This window comes from Manacus vitellinus, unplaced genomic scaffold (assembly GCF_001715985.3).
Source record: "Manacus vitellinus isolate BGI_N305 unplaced genomic scaffold, ASM171598v3 scaffold_23_pilon, whole genome shotgun sequence".
Classification (NCBI taxonomy): domain Eukaryota; kingdom Metazoa; phylum Chordata; class Aves; order Passeriformes; family Pipridae; genus Manacus; species Manacus vitellinus.
The window spans coordinates 2,282,469-2,301,703 of record NW_021939718.1 but is presented as its reverse complement, the minus strand read 5'-3'; the positions used below and the strand labels follow the sequence as shown (position 1 = coordinate 2,301,703).

The 19,235-nt window shown below is 40.6% G+C and overlaps 1 protein-coding gene across 1 annotated transcript in view; it reads left to right on the top strand.

The window, feature by feature from the left end:
• Positions 1 to 5,238: 5,238 nt before the first annotated feature.
• The window catches only part of RASA1 (RAS p21 protein activator 1), a 53,342-nt gene continuing 39,345 nt past the window's right edge, over positions 5,239 to 19,235 (top strand). The window contains 5 exon segments of the mRNA XM_029959942.1: positions 5,239 to 5,288; positions 5,290 to 5,351; positions 5,354 to 5,383; positions 5,386 to 5,442; positions 5,445 to 5,607. Coding sequence (XP_029815802.1) covers positions 5,239 to 5,288; positions 5,290 to 5,351; positions 5,354 to 5,383; positions 5,386 to 5,442; positions 5,445 to 5,607 — 362 coding nt within the window.

Here is a 19,235-nt window from a genome sequence, read left to right as displayed (position 1 = left end):
TCACATGTAATGGTGACTTGGGAAGACAAGCACCATCACTTCAAATGTCCCCCCCCTTCCTCCTTCTTTCCCCTACTTTATGTACTGAGCATGACGTCATATGGTCTGGAATATCCCTTTGGTCAGTTGGGATCACCTGTCTGGAATGTGTCTCCTCCCAGGCTCCCATGCACTCCCAACTTCTTGCCAGCATGGCAGTACGAGAAGCAGAAAAGGCCTTGTCTCTGTGTAAGTGCTCCTCGGCACTTACAAAACATCTCTATATGCTCAGCACAAATGCAAAACATAGCCTCATATCAGCCACTGTGAAGAAAATTAACTCTACCTCAGCTGAAACCAGCACACAGCAACATAAACTTCAGCTCTCATAAAAAAAGAAAAATGCTAGTGCTGCTTAATTAATGACTATGTACTAAAAAAGGCAGTAAATACGTCAGATAAGACACTGATAAGAGCAAAGTCATCTGTGAAAAATCGCGTAAGAGAAAATCACAAGCAGTTTTTCAAAGCAAATAAAATAAATATTCTTATGTGTGTTCCCACTTGCCTCCTGTGCGCTAAGATAGCATGTCACCACCCCTGTGATTGAAACTTACCTCTTTATTGTTTTGGGGTTTTTTTAATCTACAACACACTAAAAGTTTATGGGTGGCAACCTGCAGTACCTTCCTCTGGAATGCCAGATCTTTGAACTGCAGTTCCACTTTACTGACCAGTTTCATCGACTCTCTAGACTAGATTTTGAATTTTTAGGTTTGTCTGTAAACTAAGACATAACATTGACAACTCCAAGTTAGCACCAATCCAGGGCTGTGCAAGACCATATATTTTTGCAACTGCTTAAAAGACAAAAATAAAGGTACTGATCCATCAGCATTTTCTTAGTGAATTTCAAATTTATAAACATACTGATTCTCAAGGTAGGATCTATTAGTATAGTCTTTTATTTGTGCTTAACTCATCTCCAGCTTAAATATTTATTTGACAGGATACAAACTATGCAGGAGCAAAATGAGTAGGGACAAAAGGTTATGGAAGAGTTTGGAGTTTGAGAGTGATGATTTCTCATGTGAAAAAAATGTTCTTGAAAACCAAAAATAATAACAACAGTCATTGACCAAAAATACCATTTGAAAACGGTTTAACTTTTAAAATGAAGGCTAATATACTAAAAGTAACTTATTGTTGCTAATCTATTCAGAGATGCAATGTAAACAAAATATACAATGCAAACAAAAGTCTCTAATTCTAATAAGCATGGGAGAACTGACAGCACTGACACAAAACTAAATATGCAGACAGTGATGATGATTGTTCTATTATTACCTTATAATAATCTGTCTGGGAACACAGTCAGATTTATTCAATAAAAAGAAAATATAAACATGATGGAAGTAAATAATTTCAGTCACAGGAAATAAAAATATCAGTATTCAAGTTCTTGCCCAAATTCTGCCCACCTTTCCACCTCTTCAGCAATACACATGGCAGGACAGCTATGCAGGCAGGAAGAAACATCTCTCATTGTAACTGTTTATTATATAGCTGTGGGAGTATAAGGGGAAGAACCGGAATAATTGGAGCATTCCAGGTTCTCCATTACAGGAAGGCTGCTTTCCTATCACTCCACCCTACAAAAGAAAGATTGAAAATTCCTCTGTTGCTATTTATTTCTGAGATAGAACAACACTTTGGAAAAGCGGAAATAAACTGTGCTCAGGTAGAGGAGAGATCCGGGTTTTTTAATAACTGAAATACTGGGTCACACTTTATGTGGCTTTTATCCTAATAAGCATTGATGTTTAAAGGCTTTCAAATGTTTTGAAAAACCTAATTAATCCTCTGACACATCTGTGAAATAGCTTCTTACTCCACTGGAGAAAGCGTAACCTTGTTCAAATGACTTGCCTCAGGCCATGCACATAAGCGACAAAGCCAGCCTGAAAACTTGAGTTCCTAATAATGTATTTATCCGCCTGGAATGCTTACCACTGCCAGTGTTCTTATGGTACGTAGTAGTATATTAGCCTCAAACTAGGGAACACGCAAATAGACTTTTCAGAGAATCTAGGCTGACACCATTCACACAGAAGGGATGAAGAACTAACTATCATTTATATCAGGGATTTCAGAAAAAGACACATTTGCAAATGTTATAGGTAAATAAACCAAATCAAAATATAGCAGCAATTTTTATTATAAGATTTATATAAAGTGCAAATAAGCAAATCAGCGCGCTGGGCGGCCGGAGGAGACCCCAGCTCCATCAATGGCCCGCAAGCGCAATAGAGACAAACAGTAACCTTTATACTTTTTTCAGCTCCCCTCCCATAGTCACTTGTTAGCTCTTCATTGGGCTTGAGTTCGCGGGCTTCGTTCTGGTTGGTTCTGTTGTAGGCCTATTCCAATTGCCAGGTACCTTCCATCAGCAGTTTTAATTAGCTCAAATGTCCTTGGAGTTGGGTATGGGAATGGTCCCCAATTGTTCTCTTTGGCTCTTCTTTATCATCTTTGTCCTTGACTCCCTGATCCTTGTTCTCTTCTTCTTTTTCTAATGAGTACACTTAGACAATATTTTTAGAAAAATAGGATATAGTATACGTGCTCAGTAAAGCAGAATACTTTATCTTGCCAGCTAGGGAACTGCCAGCTGCAGGACAGTCAACTTATAATAGTAACACAGCAGTTAACTATTCTGCAGCTCACAACTCCCAGTCCCAACAAAGCATTAGCTATAATATACGGAAAGTACAATATATATATTTTGACGAGTAAATTATTTTACCATTTCTTATTTATTACACAAATGTCCAAGAAGCATCAAGAAAAACATCGTTATGCTTGCTCCTTCGTCCAAATACATTTATGTAAATAAGTCCCACAAAGGCTGTAGTTTTGGATAGTCCTGAGAGGAGCAGGCAGTTGGACTAGATCCTTATTGATCCCTTCCAACCCGAGATATTCTATGATTCTAAAAAGGGAGTCAACTTTCAAGACTTAAGAGGTGACGCAGGGTGATGTTTACAACCTGCAGTGCCAAGCGACTCAGGATGGCAACTTTGCCTGAAAAGTGAACAGAAATGGTGTGTCAGGGGCAGAAAGGCAACAGCTTGGCTGACCTTACTAAGAGCTCTCTTTCTGTAGAATCCTTGCGAAATTTAAAATTGTTCTCCCCAAAATAAACCTCCTGAAGAAGTGCTGAAGCCACATCACCCCCTCCTGTGTGAAATTCTTAGCATAGCTGTATTTCTAGTCTGCACGTCCTAATCCACACACTGCTGCCCTGAAAGGCACTTAAAAAGCTTGCCTCATAAAGGGAATCTTATAAATATTTACACTGCACTTCTATATTTAGGTATATTGCTACTACAACAGTGACAAGGCTGTGTTAAAATTATTTTGTTTAGAAATCTGTAAGGGAAAGCAAACAGCAGTAAAGAGGAACCCATAGAGAGAGCAGGCTACAACATTCTTTGAAATTACAATTTCTTTAAACAGAAAAGTAGCAGCAAATGGATGTGTTTTGATTCCATAAACTTGGGGCTAGAGCCAACTTCTCCTTTCACTGGCCCTGGGCACAACCTCAGCATAATTCCACAGATCTCAGTAGTGTAACTGGAAGTGGAGCTTGCCTTTAGAAGGCAAGATATGAAAAAATTTCAGCAGATAAAAAGAGGTTGGCTGGAGAGCTGTGAAAGTGGGAGCAGTAGTTTGTTTTAGTGGCCTCAGGAAAAATTCACTTAATGCTTTTGGGTAATGCAAAGCTTTGAAAACCTGAATGTTTAGATGCCTTCTGAGAACTCTAGAGAGACATGCAAGTGTCAACATGCTGCTATTTGTCAGTTCTTTTAACACTGGGAAAAAAATAAAATCAAAATATATATACATATTGTATTACCTGGTAATGGCAATCACATGATGTCTTCTTGACCCAAGAGGTACTTAGATATGAAGTAAAGCTGATACATAAACCCACTTAAGGGAGAAAAATTACTGATGATGAAGATACATCTGAGGGAAGAGAGTGTGTAGTGAGAGCTTGCAGGCTTCAGTAACATGAAAAAAATTACAATTTCAGGAAAGTGCAGAGTAAGTACCATTTAATAGCAATGGAGTCACAGCTCTTACAAGGTAAACAGCTTGTGGACTCCAGGACGGATATTTTTTTTTCACTCTTACTGTTAGAATAGCATAATAGAATCAATTAAGGTGGAAAGTACCACCAAGACCATGGGAGTCCAACCATTAACCTAACACTGACAGGTCCAGTATTAAAAGATGTCCCCAGGCACCACATTGACATGGTTTTTGAACACTTCTAGGGATGGTGACTCCATCATTACCCTGGGCAGCCTGTTCCAGTGCTTGACCATGCTTTCAATGATGAAATTTTTCCTAATAGCCTGTCTGATCCTCCCCTGGTGCAAGCAGAGGCCGTTCCCTCTTGTCATATGGACACCTGAACGGAGGCTGTGGTGAGGTGGGGGCCGGTCTCTCCTGCCGTGCCTGCAGTGAGGGGACCAGAGGAAACGGCCTCAAACTGAAACAAGGTAGATGAAGATTATTAAGATTAAATATTATTTTTTTTCTGTTAGTGAGGTCAGGCATTGGAATAGGTTGCCCAGGCGGAGTCACTGGACTGGAGTCCTGGAGGTGTTCAGGAGGAGTCTGGATCTGGCGCTGGGTGATGTGGTTCAGTGGTTTAGGTGTTGCACTAGCAGTGCTGGGCTGACGTTAGGCGTGAGGATCTCAAAGGTCTCTTCCAGCCTTGATTATTCTGCGATCCTTTTTAAGACCCCGAGCAGCTTGGCCCCCCACACGTAAGCAGCCGCTGCGCTGGTGAATCTCTCCACAGCCCCGCGCGTTTCCCGCCCCTCAGCGGCGAGTGGCTCCCTTTGTTACCGGACGGCCCCGCGGCTCCCTCCGCTCCAGCTCCGATCCCCTCACGGCCCCGCCGGGACCGCAGCCCGCGCGCAAGCGCGGAGGGGCCGCGGCAGGCGCGCCAGCTCCGGGGGCGCGGGCGGCGCTTCCCCGGGAGCGGGCGCGGGCGAGGCACCGCGCGGGGCGCTCGGAGCGCGCCCAGCCCCCGCCCAGCCGGGCATTGTTCCCGGCCGACTCCGCCGGGAAGTTTCGGCCGCGTCCCGGCTCCGCTCCCGCCGGGGCGGGGCGGGGCGGGGGCCGGGGCCCCTTTGTCGCCTCCTCCCGGCGTGCGGCGCCGGCGCGGGGGGCGGGCTCACCATGATGGCGGCCGAGGCCGGGGAGGAAGGCGGCTCTGGCGCTTCGGCCGGACGGCGTGGCCGGGGGCGCCGGGGAGCCGGGGCAGTGCCTCGCTGTGTGCCGGGGCAAGGCGCCGGGCCGCAGGGCCCGTTCCCGGCTGGCGGCGGTCCCCGGGCGGGCCGGCTTTGTGCTCCGTGCTGGGGCTGCTGGAGCTGGGCGCGGGGCCTGCCCTACGGCCGCCGATCCCGGCACCGCCGGCTTCCCCACTGCCGCCGCCGCCGCCCCCTTGGCCGGGGGGCTGGGGACAGTGGACGAAGGGGACTCGCTGGACGGGCCGGAGTACGAGGAGGAGGAGGTGGCCATCCCGCTCAACGCGCCCCCCACCAACCAGTGAGTACCCGCCGGGCCTGGGGAGCGGGGGCCGCGCCGGGGAAAGTGTGTCAGACGGCTGGAAGTCCCACAGAAGTTCCGCGTCCCACCCCCCTCGCCTTCCCTCCCTCCCTCTCTCGGTTCCGCTTCAGCAGGAAGGCTGGTGCACCGGGACACTGCCCGGGGAGCCCCAGCCCGGGCGAGGGACACCCGCTTTCCGCAACCCGGGGGGTGAACGGCGGCAGGAGAGGTCGGATTCCTTCCCCTTCACCGAGAGTTGATGTTCCAGTGGTGATTGGGATCAGCTCCTAGGGAAAAGGGCGCTCGAGTTAGTTTTTTGCAAGTTTTCATTGCGATAGTGCAGGCTGCCAGGAAGAGTGAGTTATTCCGGTTGTGGATTAAGCTACTATCGGGGAAACTTTTCCAATCTCTGGTAGCGCCTTCTCCCTAGAGCCATAACTTCATTTTTTTAATAAAAGGAAGAAAAGCTAAACATGGCACAGAATACTTAATATATCATGTAATCATGTTGTATTGCATTGCCTTCTACTCAAAAAAGTAACGCTTTTCTTTTCCATTTCATACACGCACACGGCCAAAGTAATGCGCACGTTTGGTCTTTTTAACAGTTCAGGCAGTCTGGGACAATGGATTTAAAATGGATTAAATTCAGTTCCGTATTTTAAAGTGTTGACAGGGGATATTTTTATAAATGGTGTCTAACTGTCTTGCTGCTCAACTAATTTAAAATAAAGTTGTTTGCAATTAGGTGATGTTTGGCGAGAGGAGACAATTGGAATAAACTGTAAACCTATAGTTAGGTTTTCTTGTATTTATTCATACATTAGGTTAATCAGGATTCCTGCAGTTCTGGTAATAGAAGGGATCTTGCACTAGAGGCAGACTATTTCTTTGTTTATATTGTGTGAAATATAAGATCAGATAATGTTATGTAGAATCCATGTAATTAGTAAGTACTCTAAAAGCAGTCTTTGGGTTTCACTATAGAAAATCTGCAGGTTTACAGAAAGTACTTGTAGGGCTTGTGTCAGAACAAAAAATAACTGTTTTCTCCTATATTCTTACCATATTCTCCCCAGAATGAAATTGCTTCAAAGGCTTACATTCTTTCATCAGTGTCTAAATATGTTGTTCCTGAAGCTATGGCAAGTATACTGGATAATGTAGGGAGCTAAGATACAGTTATCTTTATATATATATATATATGTCAGTTAATTTAAAAACCCATCTGAATTTTGGGGTCTTTCTTAAATTCTCTCATAACTCCACTGTCAGACTTATCTTCTGCATTGTCACATACTTTCACGATTTCAGGAGCTAGTGTCTTTGTATGTAAAACATAAACTGTAACACTGTAGTATTTTTTTTTTAATTAATCTCTCTAACCTTGATAGGCTTTCTGGCAGTACATTATTCTTTTAATTCTTGGACTTGTGGAAGTTTGTAAATATTAAGGCCTTGCTTTGTGAAGACAGTCTTTGAATAGTCTTAAACTTGTAGAATTCCTTAGTGAGCTAGAAATAGGACTAGGCAGATTTGACAGAAATGTGGGAAATAGAAGCATGTAAAAAGCAAATGCTTTTCAGTCTTGTGTACCAAGCTGGTGAAGTACAGGATTCTGCTTTTCTGGTTTTCTCTGTGAAAGTTCAGACTGTTTTTGTCAGACCTGGCTAAGTTCCTCAGCGAACTGAGGAAAAAGCCAAAAAGCAAGGAAAGCAGGGTAATTATTTATGAGCAATCACTTGTTTGATGCTAAATAATTGTTACCACACTGACAGTTTTGAATGGGTTTTGCAGTTAGAATATTGTCTTATAAGTCATATGCAAGCATGATGGTTTAACTTTCACAAAAGAGGATGTCAGGTTTCTGACGAGAAGGACAGGCTAGGGGAACACTGCAGCCCTGATTTTGTCTTGGCTCAGAAGGCTACTTACCTTATTTAAAGGGGCATTGATGTTTATAGAGCACCAGGGCTTAGCTCTGTAGCTCTAAATGTTTTTCTCTTGAAGATTCTTAAGTACAGAAACAGATAAGAAGTAAAATACACTTAAAAATTGTTTCAGAAGTTTATGCCTCCAAATATTTAGCCTTCTCCTTTATAGTTTTTATCCTTGATGTGTGACTTTTCCATAAAAAAATTAAATTGGCTGATTATTTAGAAGATTTTTTTCCCTTTCATTCATCTCTTATTTATTCTTTGCAGTGTCAGTTTTTACCGTTCTCAGTTAAGTCATACAACTGGCATATGTCAGTAGTAAATTCTGTCCTTTCAGTCCTACTTTTTTATTTTGGAAGTGCCATTTCTTTGTAGTTATACCATCTGCTTCTGTGTAGTTGAACTCTCGATTTATTACCAAAGCCACAGATCAATATTATCCATCATTGCATACAAGGAAAGCTCCAATGTAAGTCTTTAAGAATGGAAATTGATCTTGAAATTTAAACTTGTGTTCAATTTCTCTGGTTGGATGTGATTGCAAACTGCTGTTCCATTTGTTTAAATATGACTGCCAGCTCCACCCTTTCCCACTTCCTCCTAATTCATTCAGTTTTTATAGGAGAAATGCAGGGTGGCTTGTGGATAATTCCATGATTCTGTCACGTGGTTTTGTCTTAGTTGCTTATAATATGTTATGGGTACATCAGAAAATTAAGAATGCTCTTCACTCCTGGCCTTGCTCTGTGTGATACAAAATTACTGTTCTCCATAGGAATGAAAAGGTGTTAATTCTTTTAGAATTGTGACGACTCACTAGGCTTCTTTTCCTTCCCATAGACGTGCATCATGTTTCAGGATTTGCTGAATGATTGGTTACTGACTGCAGGGAGAACTATCTGGTAAATGTTGCTGCTGGTTTTTTCAGGTTCATACTACAATTTTAGATTAGGCTTTTAAGTTTAAATAAAAAAAATTAAAGCATTCTTCACAAACTTAGACACAGCTTTATCACTTCTTCTTCTCCTAGCTTGTTTTATAATTTAAAAAAAAACCCAAAGCAAACAAAAATGCCTAAACACAAAACAAAATATGAGTTCCCAGTCTCCAAGTTCTAGGCCATAAAGATGTTATAGACAAATGCTTTTTTAAACATGAAAAAGCTTTTAAATACTGTAAAGTTGGCATTCTGTCTTTCACAATAAGTAACGTGAAGAGATGGGAAGCAAAGCAGATGCGAGTTCTACACTTCCCATCAGGATGCTGTAAATATAGTTTGTTGTGGGAGGTCAGGATATGTCCATCTTTGCTAGCAAGCACCTAATGTGCTTAATTTCCGCTTGTCTTTTTCATGTACCTAAGGAACATGTTAGTGTTAGTGTTTTCTTTAATTTTGGAGCAGTGGGAGAATGTGTTACATGTAACACGTGTTACATGTGTTACATGTAACACGTGTTACATGTGTTACATGTAACACGTGTTACATGTGTTAGCATGTAACACGTCCTCTTTATGCATGAACTCAAAATCTCCCAGTAGGGTTGATTTATTTTATTTTTTTTTTAATCTTTGATCTGGAGTGAAACTGGCTTAACTGTCTATTCACTGTGTGTGTGTTTTCATATTTTTCTGGAGCACAGCAGTGATGTGTTTATATTGCAGCTTAATGCTAGGTGGGAGGCACAGGATGCTAGGAAATAAAATGAGTAACTTTGTGCTTGTTTAGGTCCCCTGCCTTCTATCCCATTTGCAAAGCTCAATGACAGAGGCTGAACTAGTGTAAGGAAATGCCTTCAGATTTAGTGAATGAATGCTGGTTCAGTTATTTATATATTTGATTTAAAATCTTAGTTGACAATATTGATTTAGATCCTAGTGTAGCATTAAGATGCTAGGAACAGTTCCAGTATTCTAGGAGAAATGGCATTTTCATGTGATGTTTTTAAGCAGTGGTTATCAGTTTGAAATGGAAATCAATTGAACTGTGAAAGTGGTCAATCACACAAAATAAAATAGGCTGTCAAAATAACGCCTGGTTAAAACAAATCTTGCCCAAAGCAGATGTACTCTTACAATCACTCTTGGTGCCTGTTGAGGCAACATAATGAGAAAAAGAGCTGAAGACAGAGGTGGGTAGAGAAATATAAATAAGCATTGATTGCATGAAAGTAGAACATTTTTCCACCTGAACACAGTGAAGTTGTAGTGTCTTCACGTGAGAGTTGGAAGTGTCAAGTTCAGAGTTCTGCACCATTTGTTTGTTTCAGAAGATCATGAAAAGAAATTTTGTTCCGAATAATGGTGAAAGGCCCTTTTACAGACTGATGAATGAATCTGTTGCACTGGAAACTGAGGGGAAATAATGTTGGCATGATCGGTTAGGTACTGTATTAAAAAAAAAATGAAATATGATATAAATTGATTTTGGCGTACGAGGTTTCTTCTCTTTTTAGCACTTAATGTAGTTAGCAGTGAATATTTTCCTTTTTATGTAATGAGTTTCTTTATTAATTCCTGTTCTCTATGGCAGGGAAACACCTTATTTTTCTCAGGTTGGTGGATAATGTCCTATTGGGGCTACTTACAGAACAGACCTGAATATAAATCTGTTTTTAGTTCTGGCTAAATGTGTGGTATTAGAAGTGTGATCTTCAATGAGTGGTAAAACACAGTGGGGCAGCATCGTACCTAACCCCATACAGGAAGTGAAGCTGTAAGTAAACTGAGTGTGTTGGTTACATAGGTAAATGAAAGCTTCAGATAAAGAAAACCAGAAGAGGGACAGCATTTGAAGCTAGAAAAAGTTTGAGGAGGATTTTTCAGTAGTTTAGTCTGTATTTCTAGTTAACATCAGACGATGTCATTTTGTTTAAACAGTGATGAGAGTCTCTTGACCTGCTCTTTATGTTTTATTTTGTGTCATAGAGTGACTCCCAGAATATCAGTGTGGGACTTCCACACTTCATCAATTGGCCTGCCCTATTGAGAAGCGTAATATCATGCTGTATTTTTGATCTTTTTTTTCTAAATGTTTTATGGCTGTGGAAGAAGGAGGAACACAAATTTTACAGTGGGGGAGTGGGTCTCTTCAGCATAGGACTACATTTTCTTACATACCTATCTTTCTCCCTTAACAAAACCAAAAAAAAGTCTTGGTATTTGTCTTGCTGGTAGACACAATAGGAGAGAGGAGAAGAGATCTTGATTTAACACGATCTTTGTGCTGCACTGAAGTATTGCAGTATGGGTTCCTCAGTGTCCCTCCAGAGTACCGTCAGTACAAGTAAAATGTTATCAATGCTTGACAAGGTGTAGATACTTGACTAGCTTTATATAATTTTATATACTATGTAAAGACTGAAGGTAGTCTTTAACAGTTTTTGTTTTTAAGTAAAATACCTGCTTTATCCCTCTGGATAGTGATAGAGCAGAAAAAAGTTTCTGTTATTATTTGAGTCTGTGTATAAATTTTGGTTTGTGCTGAGAGGATTTATGAGGGGAAAATTGTGCTTAACCAACCTTAGAGCCTTCTGTGATGAGGTTATTGGCTTGGGAGAAAGGGAGAGAGTTTAGCTTAACTTTAGTAAGGCTTTTGACACCTTCTTCCATAGCCTCCTCACAGACAAGCCCACAGTGTACAGGTTAGGTAAAAGGACAGGCATCTCACTGAAAACTTGTTGAATGACTGGGAACAGAGGGTGGTGATTAGCAGCACAAAGTCCAGGTGGAGGCAAGTCACTGGTGGTATTCCCCAGGGTGCATCCAGGGGCCAATACTATATAACATTTTGATTAATGAACTGGATGCTGAGACAGAGTGCGTGCACCCTTAGCAAGTTCGCAGACAATGCAAAACAGAAAGGGATAGCAGCTGCATCAGGTGGGTGTGCTGACATCCAGAATGATGTGGGCAGGCTGGAGAATTGGGCTGCAAGGGATCTTGTGAAGTTAAACAAAGGAACTGCAAAGCTCTGGCAGTGGGGAGTAGTAATTTCAAGCACCTAGTGGGGCAGAGCATTTGGAAAGCAGCTCTACAGAGAAGGATGTGGGCATCAGGACCTGAGCAGAGCCACCAGTGTGCCTACATGGTGAAGAAGGCTGATGTTGTCTTGGGCTGCATTGGGAGAAGCATTGTCAGCAGCTTGAGGGGGATGATCCTTTCCCTCCGTGATGGTGAGACACATCTAGGCTGTTGTGTCTGGTGCTGGGCTCATCAGTACAAGAGAGACATGGACCTACTGGAAACAGTCCAGTGCAGGGCCATCAAGGTGATGAAGGGTCTGAATCATCTGTCAGATTAAGAGAGGCCAAGAGAGCTGGGACTGTTCTGGAGGAGTCTTGAGTGGGTCTTAAACATGAGTATAAAGATCTGATGGGTTGGGATGAGATGAGAGAGCCAGACTAACCTCAGTGGTTGCTGTGACAGGTCAAGAGGCAATGGAGACAAATTAAAAAACTTGAATTTCCATCTAAATACAAAAGAATTATTATTTTTTTTAATGGTGGAGGTTGTCAAACAGTGATAGAAATTGCTGAGAGTGGTCATGGAGTCTCTGTAGTTGGAAGATGTTCATAACCCAATGGAAGATGTCCCTGAGCAACTGGATGTAGCTGATCCTACCTGTACAGCAGGGGGGGGGGGGGCAAGGTTGAACTGGATGATCCCCAGTGGTTACCTGTGGTGATTCTATCTAGATGTATAAAAATACTGTTTATAGTTGAGGATCCATGTTACAGACCTATTTGATGAAAATCATTCCTTGAAGTAGTCAGGACAGTAGCTAAGAGGGAAGATTTGTAATGAAAGTACAAGGAATATTTAGGTTGGCAAAAAGAGTATTTCATTACTTTCTATATAGGCATATGTCTTAATTTCTGCTGTAAAAGCACAAGAACTTGCCTTTTAAAAAGGGTCTTTCTAAGCTACCTAACAGTGCTATTTAAATATTGATTAACTTGTTCCAGTTACCTACCATTTCCTTCTAAGGTATGTTTTGATTACAATTGGCTAGCATGTAGAAATTAATGTATACAAATGAATGTTGCTAGATTAACTTAAAAGCTCCAGTTGTATTTTAGGAATGGAGTATTGAGGTCTCCAGGACACTTAGTGTATCCAGTGGGTGTTATGGTAAGTTAGCAGTCTGATTCTTATGATGATCAGACCCTAAAAAATTCATTTTCATGTTCAAATTTCAGTATTTTCAACCGCTTCTCAGGCCACTTTCATACCAAATCAATTGTTTTTGTTAGTGTTTTGTTTTTTTGCCAAACTGAAATAGCAATAGTTGTTCATCCTCAAGTGGTAATTGTTTGGGTTTTTTTGTGAGTATAAAGTTTCATCAGGGTTGGAATATACAGAACCATAGAACCAAAAAATGGCCCAGATTAGGAGGGACCTTGGAAGATCCTGTGTCCCACCCTTTTGTGGGAAAGGGAGTCTCATCTCATCTCATGGCTGGGCTTCGTGAACGAAGATTTGGGAAGGGCCCTACCCACGTTTGTTGCAAGTGCGTTGGTGGCTGAAAAGGCCAATACGAGATAGACACATCCGGTTGCAAAAGGCACAGCAGAAAGACTCCTTAGGTGGTAAATTCTGCAAGGCACGATTCTTTCTGCGTTGCCTTTTCTCCTCAAGGGTGATCCTGCGTGTGTTCTCAAAGGAAGCAGCAGCGTTATAGATGGTGTGTCTCCAGACCTCCCGACTGGAGGCCAGAGTAGACCAGTTATGGTGATCAATATGGCCAAGGCTGAGATGTTGTTTCAGGGAGTCCTTGTATGGGAAAGGGAGTATAGCTGAGATTATCTATCATTCTGTCCAGTCACATCTTGAAAACCTCCAGTGAGGTTTTTCTTCCTCCTGAGGGAGTTTAAATGAATAACTTTAACTACTGGAACACTGTGATGAGATGCCCCTGAGCCTTCTCTTGTTCAGCGAGAAGGGACCAAGCTCACTCTTTTGTCACAGGGCAGGTTTTCCAGCCCTTTGTTCATCTTTTTGGGCCCTCCTTTGGGCCCTCTCCAGTCTGTTCACATCTTCTTGACTTGTGTGGAGCAGAACTGGACACAGTCCTCCAGTGGCAGCCTCACAGCTGGGTGGAGTGGGATGATCACCATCTAGATTTAGCCAACCTTTAATGATCAATTCAGGAATCATATGGTAATTATGTGTAGATTTGTGTAAGATGTTTCTATGAAATTTTGTTCTCCTTCTTTATTGTTACTATTTTTAGCCCACCTCTTGCTTTCCATAAAATTATGCATATGTATGTAAATATTCAGCCATGTGTAGCACATGCCCAATAGGATATTCTGTCTATGGCTGATTAGGTTTTCTATGGTTATTTTATAGATAAATTGCATCATTTTTTATATGTAAAATTTAATAGTAAACAAAAATCAATCAATTTCTTCTCAATATTGCCATCTTAGAGTTAGCACCAGAGATGTTACAAGATTCAAGCTTGGATACCTGCGTAATTCAAAGGGGTGATAGAGAAGTGTCTTTCTCCCTCTAGAAGCAAAATACTACCAAGCCTCTGTAGTAGTCATCTCAATTATTCAAATCTAGAAACAGGGTTTTTTTTCCTCTTCTTACTTGTATACACAATTTTATGTCATGTCATTAGATTTGTTGTGTATGGGTTGTACTCTCTACAAACTGTCAGGGTTTTCTCATTATAGAAGCAGTTATCTATCTGTGGGTGTGACACATCTCTCTAGAGAGGCAATCCACCTTGCAGGAGGAGGTGAGAATGAAACACAAAACCAAAACCTGTGCTTTGTTAGTGAGAGTGAGGTGGAAGGAGGAGAGAAAGGTGAAGGAGCCTCTGGTAGATTTAATGAGGGTAATGGCTGACAAGTTGAAGAACATCTTAGAATTTCCTTAATTATTGTAAAAAAGTATCTGCTTATTTGTGTAGTACTATTAACATTATTTCTGTAGTAGTTACTCCCAGTTCAAACAGAAAAAGGTGCATTTTTGACCTGAGGGCCCAATTAACATAGCATGTAAAAATGGGAAGTTTCTAGCTAAAACCTTCAATGAATTCCAGAATTCATTTCCTAATCTGATCCTTCAGTAGGAAAAATGCAAGCTGTTTCAAGAGCTATTTTTCATCAGGTTTAGCTGTATTTCACTTGCTTATTGGTGGCTCTTGCAAAAAATGAGATAGACAGTCAATCTTTTCAGTGCTGGATATTATGCTCTTGTCACATCTCTGTCAAAGTTATAGCATTATTTGCTACAGCAATTGAAACTTTTAGAACCTTTCTGCCCTTTGTGAAGTTATTTAAATGTATTCTTCTTCTACTGTATGCTTATTCTGCTCTTTCATCTTTGTGTAGTCTCTTTATTAAGACATACTGAGGTTTTTGTTTGATCTGTTTTGTTCATCTCAGAGCTCCTTTATCTTAGAGGTGCATCCATTTTAGCATATTTGCAGATCTTTTTCTGGTAGCAAGTTTTTTGTGATGTGGAGAGCTGCAAAGATTTGGTCAAAAATTGGTAACTACTGAATAGTAACTAACAAGACAGGAAGAGGAGGTGAATTTAGTGAAGTCTGACTGAAATTTAGTTTAAGCTCTACAAATTATGTGCATAAAGGCAGTAATCAGCCTTACAAATCTGATGGAAATGGGGGATAAAGTGCTAAAAGGCAGAGTCTGGATACAAATGGTAAAGCTAAGAATATGTTTTAGGCTGAGAGAAACTGTAAGACTGAAATGAAACTTGAACAGTGAATAGGAGCATTGAATCTTCAGATGGAAGGCTTGAGGGGAGCATGGTTGATGTTAACAGAATAAGAAGACATTCAAGATGTTTTGTTGTGTAATTTTCTCCTTTGTCTTCATGAAATTGTACTTGAGACTTCTGTGTGCCTTTTGAAATTGAGGATTTTCACCAGTTCTAGGTAATCTTTGCTGTTTTGCTTCTAATTGGAACAGAGCTCATGGTCTCAGGAGGTGGTAACAAGAATCTGTAATGTGTGAAAGGTGCTAAGGCAGTGTCTGAATTGCTAAAAGGGGGGCTCTGACGTGACTCCTTCAAGTTCTCTGTTGTTTTTAATGGGTTTTCTGGAAGCAGCAAGTTATGGCTGAGAAGAGCTGTGAGTGAAGTGGATATGACATTTAATGACTTTTTTTTCTGTGCACCATAGCTTTTTCTATATGGAAATAGAGAGGTCTGCAGCTGTTATCAACATCTGTATTTGTTCTAAAATGCTGAAATTCACTTTTTCTCCCCTTCTGCAATTTATCTTTTATTGTCTTGTCACTAACCTACTGTGTTCCCAAGTAAAAATTGCAGTGTACTGTAAGAGCAGAATTCTTTAGTGGAACAGCAAAACTTCATACTTGTGTTTCCCACATGTAAAAAGGAAATATGTAAATAAAAGGACTTGCTTGTACAGTGTGACATGCTTCCACGCACAATAGCAACTGACTCCTTCCACATGGTAAATTTACCATCTGCTACCTCTTTGTGAGCAGCCTGTGCCTTGCATGGGCCTTGTGTGTCCATGTTGGGGCCAGAAGCCCTGTTGCTGTGGGCTTGCTAAAGGGATGCAGCGTAGCTGCAGTCCTGCTCACAGCAGAGAGTGCTGGCTGGGCCTGATCAGACTGGTGTGGCTGGGTGTGTGGTACCCAGCATCTTCCTTGGAGCATATGAAAATTTAAGGATCTCTTGTTTGCATGCAGACCAAAGGTAACAGCTCTGACTGCAGTGCAGCTCATTCCATGAGGTTTATGATTTGGCATTTGGCTGTAAACCACTGGATGTAACTGTGACTGTATAGGGACCATTCTCTTGCACAGCTCTGTATTTCTTGGGTTGATGCATAAGCTGTTTGTGTTACTATTGTTTCTGCGTTCTGTCTGCTTGCTGTCATTAAGATCCTGATATATAGGGTTGGGGTTTTGAACATACTGCTTTTGATTTAAACTGGCAGATGGAAGTATTTTCATGCACAGTTTTTGACTGGTTTGTGAAACATGGAAGCCTATTATTAGTATTCTCTTAGAAGCAAAATAAAAACCAATTATATAAGTTTATTAAAGCAGATAGTTAAAACAGGTGGTCAGAGAAACAACCACCAGAATTGTGATCTGTAGTTGGTAGGACATTTTATGGTTGAATCATTTCATAACATTCTCTTACAAGGCTACTTAAGTTTTCTCTTTCAGTGCTTGTTGTAAAAGCAACTGTATTTTTAGAGCACTAGCTGTGATTTAGAATGTCATTGAATTGTTTGCTTAAAACACACTGAAAATAGTGGATTGTCAGCATGTAAGAAGTTGCAAAGTTAATGTTAGAAATACACAGGTGTTCCTAGAAAGGACTAGGCAGGCAAGCAGAGGCAACTAGAAATTATGGGGATCTTGTCTTTTGCAATGAGGGAGGATATACATCTAAGTGGTAGCGAATTATTGTTTTGAGTGCAGGCATTTGATAAGTCATAGCCACGTGGCAACTTCATGTTTGAAGAGCAAGGCAAGTTTTTTAAGTGATACCTTCCAATCCAAATCGTAATTCCTTTCATGAGACTTACAGTGCACTGTACATAGCACTTCCTTTTGCATCTGTTAAGAACCTATATGGTTAAGCATTGCTTCTGACTGTGAAAACATTAACCTTGAAGCTGTTTTGGTTGAAAAATACTGAAGTTGTTGGTCTTGACTTACAAAACTCAGAGGGAGAGGTGGTTTCTTTTGGTGTATTTTTGCAGAAATAGTGAGCTCAAGCTTCACTAATATACTTGATTGAAGGTTAAAAGGAAAGAATCTGGGACTTCATTTCATTTCAGAAATTATGGTAGTGTGGTCGTATCCTTCATAGTGTTTGCAGTCTATTTTCTGATGAAATTACAAATATGGCAGGTTCTGTAATTTACTCATTTCTGTTGTACTTTCTTTGGCACTGACTGTTGAAGGGATCTTTCTGTGTAACTGACAATACAGCATAAGTGTTCTTAACATTTTTCATCAGTGCTCGGTACATTCATCAGTATTCACAGAAAAATTGATCTATGGGTATATTTCAAAGCAAAAAAAAAACCCCACAGCAGTTTAACAGTAGTATTAAGAAAATATATAATGCAACTCCTTAGCTGAGCACTTAATATCCTTAAATCAAATCAAATACTTCAGTTTTGTAAAACAGTCTTTACTGCTTGCATCATTACCTTCAAGAACTTTGATATCAAATTTGCAGAGTGCATCTTTCTATAACACAGAAAACAGGCAATAAGTAGATGAATTATAAGATGTGCACTTCTGACCATGAAGTCTTTCAACACTCTTAGATTGTATATTGCTTGAATAAACTGGTTTTGTCTAGTGATAAAATTCTGCTCTCTGGAAAAATGTAGTTATTTCTTGACAAGCATTTTGCATATTCTAATGGTATCATACATACTTGCACTTGAGTGTGTATCCTGTTCTTTAAAGATGTGTGCTATCTACAGAGGCTTCCTGAGGATGATGTCGCTTGAACTGTTCTCTGTTATCATTGCTCAACACTGACTGCTTTGCTGCAATTTGTATTAAATTCAGGGTTAATATTTATCTCTGTGGGTAGTACTATATAGAGTAATTCGTGCATTACACTAATGCATAGTGAGCTGTAAAATATGGTGTTTTTTCCATCAGAAGTTAATATTTCAAATACCAACTCAGTGACACTGATTTTAGTTGCACTCAGAAGTTAACTCGATATTTTTATTTCAGAAAACAAACTTTTCCTTAAATGGGGCAGCAAGTAATTTTTAACCTTGCTTTACCAGGTAATAAATGTTTTCTGGTAGGGTTGATGTAAGATGGTTGAATGGGACAGAGTGCCTGTTCAGTGTTAGAGAAAGTGACCTTCCATATGTGGGCTATACCAATATATATATTGCTGTCACCAGCAAGGAGGGTGTTCTCCTTGTTCAAAGCTTCTGGACTGAAAATTGGAGCACCCAAGTTTGTGCTGTCATTGTTAGAAATCCCTGTCCCTTACAGAAAAGTTGATTGTTTTGTTTGCATATGATCCTGCCTTTTTTTTTTTTTCTCAGTAAATTTTTTATTGGTAATTTCTGTTCTTACTAAGACTTCCACCTTCCTCATTTTGAAATTGTGCCTTTTTTTTTTAGTTTGGCACTGTAATACATGTGTTTCTCAAAAGAATTAAGATTATTTTTCTGATGTGGGTGATAAATAAGAACAAATAAAAGCACAGTAAACCTATTGTTAGTTTAAAATAGACTTTATGGAATGTTGGTTTCCTTGAATTTCTTGATCAGGAAAGCTTCTTGTATCTCTAGGCAGTTTCATACTTCGTGAAAGTCAGGCTATCCAGGAAAGCAGAGCCCAGTGGTGACATGTGCTGGGAACAAACTCACTCGAGTTTCACCTATGCTGTGCACACTGACAAGCAGAGTATTTTATCCTAGGTACTTCAAAACTGACAGTTTTGATTTTGTTTCATTTCCTGAAGGACCTTTCTGGGAGGGGAAGTATGATCCACTTTTTTGTGGACCATCTTTGAATGACAGGTTTCTGTTCACAAGGCTGCTGTGCCCTGGAATGGGATGACACAGGATCTCGGTAATGTAACTTGGCCTGCAGCGGTCTTAAGTGCTGTGTGTTGCACATACACAACAGTGCTCTTTCTGGTTGAACTTGTTTTGATCAGGATGAGGAAGGAGAGGCAAAT